The sequence below is a fragment of the Tachysurus fulvidraco genome, chromosome 7 (assembly GCF_022655615.1).
Source record: "Tachysurus fulvidraco isolate hzauxx_2018 chromosome 7, HZAU_PFXX_2.0, whole genome shotgun sequence".
In the NCBI taxonomy this organism is placed as follows: Eukaryota; Metazoa; Chordata; class Actinopteri; order Siluriformes; family Bagridae; genus Tachysurus; species Tachysurus fulvidraco.
In genome coordinates, this window is record NC_062524.1 from 24,314,533 (window position 1) to 24,322,054 (window position 7,522).

A 7,522-nucleotide genomic window follows, 5' to 3' on the forward strand; every position below is an offset into this window, starting at 1 on the left:
GTCATTGTACTTTTTTTTTTAACTTTTTTAACTTTTTTCAAATTAGGAGTGCAATCACTGATAGTAGAGCTATGATTAGATAGTGGATATGTTCATAAAAGGGGTCCAGTTAACAATTAGATGTATAGTTGTTTATTTGTGTCTATCTATCTATCTATCTATCTATCTATCTATCTATCTATCTATCTATCTATCTATCTATCTATCTATCTATCTATCTATCTATCTAACTATCTCTACATTATCTATCTATCTATCTATCTATCTATCTATCTATCTATCTATCTATCTATCTATCTATCTATCTATCTATCTATCTATCTATCTATCTATCTATCTATCTATCTATCAGTTACACAATATCACACAAGCAAGATTATAATTTTGTCTTGAAATTATTAGTATTATTAGAAATAGTTGTATGGTTTTATAATTATAGTAATAGTTTTTTTTTTTTACATAAATATTTAAATTGTAGTTAGTTCATATAAGACAAAGCTTCCTTCTGCATGTTATATGTTTTATATATAAGCATTACAAATAATCCTGTCTGGTTTGCAAAAACGTAGATAGCGTCAAGCTTAATTATGCATGTGGATACACCCAGTATTTCAGTTCAATTCAAATTTATTTGTATAACACTTTTTACAATTGATATTGTCTCAAAGCAGCTTTACAGAAAATAAACATCGAACAAAAGGTTATTATAAAGAATAATACAAAGAATAATATAACACAAAATTCAAGATTAATATTAAATGTATTCAAATGTTTTTGGATTTATCCCCAATGAGCAAGTCTGTGGTGACTTTGTTGTATTTGTGAGCATGTGGTAGCCTAGTGTTTAAGGTGTCTACCAATCGGAAGATTGTGAGTTCAATCCCATGTTGACTAAGCTGCCACTGTTGGGCCCCTGAGCAAGGCCCTTAACCCACAATTGCTCAGTTGTATAAAAATGAGATAATGGAATAATGAAAGAAATAAACTTGAATTAAATTGAATTGAAATACTGGATGAAATGAAATGAGTCTGTAAATGTCAATTGCTCAGTTGTATAAAAATGAGATAATTCTGCTAAATGCTAGAACTGTAAATGTGTACATATATACTGTATATACATATCCAAAGCGCGCGCTTTGCGTTACGCCCACAGCGTGCGCGTCCCCTGCTCCAAAACGTCACAGGAGCGCGCATGTGTTCGTGTGCGTGTGCGTCCCTTGCTCTACCCAAGGCGCAAAAAAAGCCTCTACAGCGAACACCCTTCAAACATGGCGGAGGGGGAACTGGACGTCGATTCGCTCATCTCCAGGCTTTTAGAGGGTAAGTTTTCTCCCCTATATCTATATTTAACCACTTTAGCGTGTTTCTCAAAGGGTTATCGAGGAAATCCATGCACAGAATAGATAGTTATCTTGTGTGGGATCTCGTATGTGTTTTGTTTTCTCTCCAAAAGGCCTCTTTCTTTTTTGGAAGAACAACTAACATGTCGGTCACACCTTTCAGCTCAGACATCTCTGCTTTACAGAGGATATTTCGCATGGAATAAAACACCACACGAAGAAAACAGCGTCTTTATTATTATCTGCGCCATTGTGGGTTTGTTAGCTTTCGGATGTTGTTTTGTTGCTGGGGAGCGACAGGAAAAAACACCACAGTAAACACAGATAGTGTAAAATAAACACATTAAACACGTCTATAAAGCTACAAACACTCCTAACTTCTTTGTACAATCCCTTATTACAGTCATATTCAAATCATTTCGATTGTTTGTATATTTTACTGGCATTAGTGAAGCTTTTGTTGGTATAACTAGGTGGTACTATTGTTATAAATTAACTGTGTGATAGTTTGTTACTGTTGAAAAGTGGTTATAACTGGTTATAACGACACTACAGCGTGTTCATATATCTGGGTATAAAAAGTGCATTGTTATAACTAGGTGGTACTATTGTTATAAATTAACTGTGTGATAGTTTATTACTGTTGAAAAGTGGTTATAACTGGTTATAACAACACTACAGCGTGTTCATATATCTGGGTATAAAAAGTGCATTGTTATAACTAGGTGTAAAAGGGAATAGGTTATGACTGGTGAAAGGATTTGTGTTATAACTAGTGACGTGATTAATATTGTTAACTGTATGATATTTTGTTACTGTTGAAAAGTGGTTATAACTGGTTATAACGACACTACAGCGTGTTTATATATCTGGGTAAAAATGCATTGTTTGCATTGTTATAACTATGTGGTACTATTGTTATAAATTAACTGTATGATAGTTTGTTACTGTTGAAAAGTAGTTATAACTGGTTATAACAACACCACAGCATGTTCATATATCTAGGTAAATAAAATGCATTGTTTGCATTGTTATAAGTAGATGTAATAGGTAATAGGTTATAACTGGTGAAAGGGTTTGTGTTATAACTAGTGAAGTAAATAATATAGTTAACTGTATGCTAGTTTGTTACTGTTTAAAAGTGGTTATAACTGTTTATAACAACACTACAGCATGTTCATATATCTGGGCAGAAGTGTTAGCAGGTATAACTGGTATAACTCATTTTGTTAACTGGTTATAACTGATTATAACTTTTAGGAATGGTTGGGAAATGTTATAACTGAAAAGAATTCATTGATTGTAACTGTCCTGAAAGATAGTTATATGCTTTAACTTTTAAAAAGGTTTGGTAAGGAAAACTTTTAAGGTTTTAAAAGGTTTGACTGGATTTGTCAGGATTAGCGGTGTTATAACTGGCCATAAGGATTACTACTGACTGGTGTTGATGATTAGATTTGTTATAATTGGTGAATCGAATTGATATTAAGATGAAAATGATTATTTGACATGTTCTTTGGATTCTTTGGATATATGTGTGTAGTTATAACTGGTTATAAACAAATGTACGGCCATGAGTGTGGGGAACGGGCTGGTCTCTATGCTTGGCTTTATTATAGACGGTGAAAAAGTGGTCTTATGTAGTAATGTGTAGTAATGTGTGGTAATGTACTCACACAGTACCCTCATAGCTCCGTCATTACACATGAAACCGAAATCAGAAGAAATGTTTTTGGGTTTGTTCACATTTTATTTTCGGATACATGGACAACAGATGTAGTAAAAATATCTGAGGACCTCTGACATATGAACAGTGGCATACTTAATGCATTAAAGAGCCTCAGAAGAAACCTATTTTTAGTCCCTGACTTGCAGGGGTTTAAGTAGATAGAAATATAGTATAATAACTGCCCCAGCACTTAAAAACACATAGACACTGGATAAAACCGTGGGAATAGATCAAGCAGTGTATCGAGAAGATGCCCAGTCATGCTTTTAGTAAAGGTATAGAACACTGCGCAGAGAAATAGACGGGTTCTTTATTGACACGTCACGGAAAGAGACTCGAGAAGATAAAATCAAGAAACCGCGATCAGTAAGAAAGTGACAAGGAAACATCCTTTAATGAACCTTTTTTTATTTGTTTTTCAAACGGTGCTATTCCAACATGATTAATGTGACTTCTTCTATGTTACCATGGAGATTTTTTTGTTTGTTTGTCTGTTTTTTTTTTTTTTGTTTTTTGTTTTTTTAGTCAAACATCTTTTTAAAATATTATAAAATATATTTCAGCTAAAAATCAGGGAAGGAGAAAAAGAAGTCCTGCTCTAAGATTTGTTCATGTTTCTTTTTTCTTCTTCTTTTCCTTTTGTCCTCCGGTATCGAGGTCTGAGTCATATTTATGTTTCAGAGATATACATCGATATTTGTTTTTATCCGTACGGTTTAAATCCTCGGCATTTTTAAGCTAGCGTGACAAAAACAGAACAAATCTGACATTATCGCAGGTCGAATCCGTGTTGCGTCCCGCAGGGCTTCTAACGCCAGGTGTGTATTCCTAAGGACACACATTGCTTTAGATGCTAGGTTCAGGAGTGTGTGTGCATGTGTGTGCATGTGTGTGCTTGCAATTTCCTAACGGTTTATTAAATTTTAATCATGGTTTTTCATGCTGAGTAAGGGATTGCATCATCCATCAGTCTGATGTTAATCTGATTCATACGAGTACACGATTCTAAAAGTAAGACATGGATAAAAGCGACCAGAGTGGATTTTCTTGGATGTTATGATGACGATGATGATGATGATGATGATAAGATTGTAAACGTATTACTGCTATATAAAAATAGATTCCTGGCACACGATTAGTCGTTATTATCTGTACATCACATTCAGATTCATCAGATGGGCTTTTTACACCTGGTCACTTCATGTGTTTTCTGTGATCAGATAGCTACCCGATGGTAAAAACACCAGGTCTAAATGCCCTCCGAAACGTTTTCGAGACGGATATAAATCCGATCGTTCGAACCCCTTCAGGAGGTGGTCTGGGACGCATTTCAGATGAAACTGGACAGGTGTAAATGAATGTGGTTATTCAAGCCACATACGTCAGTGCTATACTCCTCCCAAACGGAAGTACATCACTCGCAGGTGATCTTTGACCCAGGCGTCTCGTTGGGTCTTAAAACGCACTGCTGCCGCCAGCGAAAATGCAGCAAACAGTCGTAACAAGTTTTTTCGTCTTCTTTTTGATTGCATTCTGAAAGCCGCACACACCAAAGCCTGTTCCATTTCAATTACCCCGGAAACGAGGTAAAATATATTTGCATTTTGGGCGGGAGTATATCTGGAGGTATCTGATTCGCCGAGTCGCATTTATGTGGCCTAATGTAAATGTTTAGTTTAGTTTAGTTTATTAATTAATAAAGCACATTTAAAAACAACGGCCGTTGCAGCCAAAGTGCTGTACATCGAGTAAAAACAAACAAGAACAGTGCAAAAATAAAAACACAATCCAAAAAAAAACAAAAAACCGTCAAACAGAGTTAAAACCTACAGAGTAAAAGTGGGTTTTTAAAGCAGATTTAAACAATGAGACAGTGGTAGCAGATCTTAAATGAAGAGGGAGATTGTTCCACAACTTTGGAGCTGCCGTAGCAAAAGCTCGATCGCCCTTAGTTTTAAAATGTGCACGAGGTACCGAGAGAAGGAATTGAATAGAGGACTGAAGAGATCTAGGGGTAGGGTACGGAGTGAGGAGGTCACAAATATACTGGGGAGCACAACCATGTAAAGCTTTAAAAACATAAAGTAAAATCTTAAAATCAATACGGAACTTAACCGGGAGCCAGTGTAATTAGGCAAGTACTGGGGTAATGTGCTCACGTTTTCTGGTGCCAGTCAGTAATCTCGCTGCCGCATTTTGTACCAGTTGTAGACGGTCGAGAGATGATTTAGGCAAGCCAAAATAAAGAGAGTTATAGTAATCCAATCTCGAGGTTATAAAAGCGTGAATTACAGTTTGTAGGTCCTTCATAAATGGAACAGTTTTAACAAATCCGATAGCTATCGGATCAGAGAAAACACACGAAGTGACCAGGTGTAAAAACTTCCCGTTCGACACATTTTGATTGTTAGCAGTTCGTTCAACTGTTTCTGGAGTGCTAAGAGAGCAACTTTTAAATTACTGTTAGCTAAACTAGCTAGCATTAGCACGTTAGGTAACTAGGCGACAGTGTTGCTACACTTGGAGTAATAATCTGAATAATAAATCAGTAATCAAACAGTAATAGAGTAGTAATAAACAATGAATCAAAATATAAATGCAAAATCTAACACACACACACACCAACAAAATATGTCTCATGTCTAAAGTTTTTAGTGAATTGTTCGTAATAGCATTTACTCAGTGTTAATGAAAATCCAGTTCATTTATAATTCTTATTGATCAAGATCCTGAGTGTGAGTTGTAGATTATATATTATGAGCTACTGCAGTTTTATTCGTTCAGTTAGGATAAAGTAAACAAGTTAGAGTTTGGCACTAGCTAAAGCTCTGGAGAGGCTGAGCTGCATTAGTGGATGATTTAGCACATGCCAAGATTAGGAGGTTCTCTTTCACCACTCTTTTCCTTTTATGGAGGTTTTTTAATGGCATGGCTAATTGTAAATTAGCAGTCTTGTGAATGCGCTCGGTAGTTTTGGGGTAACTGGAATTAGTCGACATAGATTTATGGATAAGAAGGAAAAGTATGGAACAGATTTGTTTTTAAAATAAGGCAGGAGGTTTAGTTCGGTCTGGCACATATTTAAACATTTACACACTAAACATCTTTTTTTTTGCTCTCTTTGGTACAACGGCTTCTAACTTATCCTTAACATGTTGGGGGAATCGAATCAGTCCGTGTCGTGACAAGGCAAACCAGTAGTATTGTTTACCAGACAGTGGTGGAAGGAGTCTTCACTCAGACGTGATGTTATGTTAGAAAACAATAGTGAGAGAACAGCATACTATTATTAAGTCTCTGGAAGCTAGACATCAGCCTTTTTTGTCAACCCATGGTCCTGAAAAGCATGGTTTATATCATTTTTACTTCTAAAAGCAAGCGTGTGGAGACTCTGACTCTTTACTCCAAAATCTGTACATTCAAAATAAATGATGCTGGAAACTGCGATGGTTTTTACTGTATTGTTAGATTTAGTGCAACACTCTTAGACCTAAAGCAGCAACGCTTGCATATCTGTATGCTCACGCGTCTTTTGTGTTGTGTGCAAACATTAATCTGATGCCAGTCGATGGTATTGAGCAGCAGCACGAGCACCAGAGTGACCTTCAGCACTCCACAGGGAACCTTGAGACGAGAGAGAGAGAGAGAGAGAGAGAGAGAGAGAGAGAGGTACAGTCGCTTTCTTTCACGCCGAGCCTTATTTGGACACAACCTAGGCGTCAACCCTATGCTGGAAAGTAAGGGGTCTTAAAATAGCCACTTGTCTGTATGCTTTTCCTTGCGATGGAAAAGAGTCTGTTATGACTGTCATCATTAAAGGAGGTCATGTCGAAGAACACTGAGTCATAACGCAACACTTAACGCTTTTGCTGGAAGTCCTTTGTCGCGGATCGTCTGTTTCGTTTCGGTCCGTTCGAGGCACTTTAAAGACAGTAAGACTTATTTGTTTAGCGTAGATCGCTTGGGTTACTCTTCTCGCAAAAGCCGTTATAAAGATCCTTGGCTCACAGAGCGTCCGATAAGTTTTGTATACTTTTCTGGCCACAGGATTCAGAATCGAAACACGCTAGCCGATGTTGCTGCTAGCACATATCGTAAGCTTTTTTTTTAGAGAAAGGTGTAGTCACCGAATCGAAGTGCACACATGATGGCATGGACGACAGCGTTTTGTTTTTTTTATTAGTTATTTGTGATGTTAGTGTGCTGACATTCTCAGGGAAAAATCTGTTTTCGGTCCATTGCGAAATCAGTCAAATGGCATCAGTAGGCTGAATATTTACTATCAGAAAGTACCAGATATCTGGGGTTTTTTTTTTGGATGCTACAGCTAGCCAGATGCTTTATATTCCAAACCCATGAAGTCTAGTTACAGTGTTTGCACTAACGTCAGTACCAATAGAGCACCCGAGTAGACTGGAAAATACCACCGCTTCAGCATTTCAAATGTCACGCC

The 7,522-nt window shown here is 36.7% G+C and overlaps 1 protein-coding gene across 1 annotated transcript in view; it reads left to right on the plus strand.

Annotated features, from left to right (window-relative positions):
• The first annotated feature begins 1,140 nt into the window (after positions 1-1,140).
• The window catches only part of LOC113635500 (serine/threonine-protein phosphatase PP1-beta catalytic subunit), a 20,776-nt gene continuing 14,394 nt past the window's right edge, over positions 1,141-7,522 (plus strand). Inside the window, exon 1 of the mRNA XM_027134993.2 lies at positions 1,141-1,320. Within this exon, the coding sequence (XP_026990794.1) occupies positions 1,269-1,320 (52 nt within the window). The 5' untranslated portion in view covers positions 1,141-1,268. The remainder of the gene's footprint in view (positions 1,321-7,522) is intronic.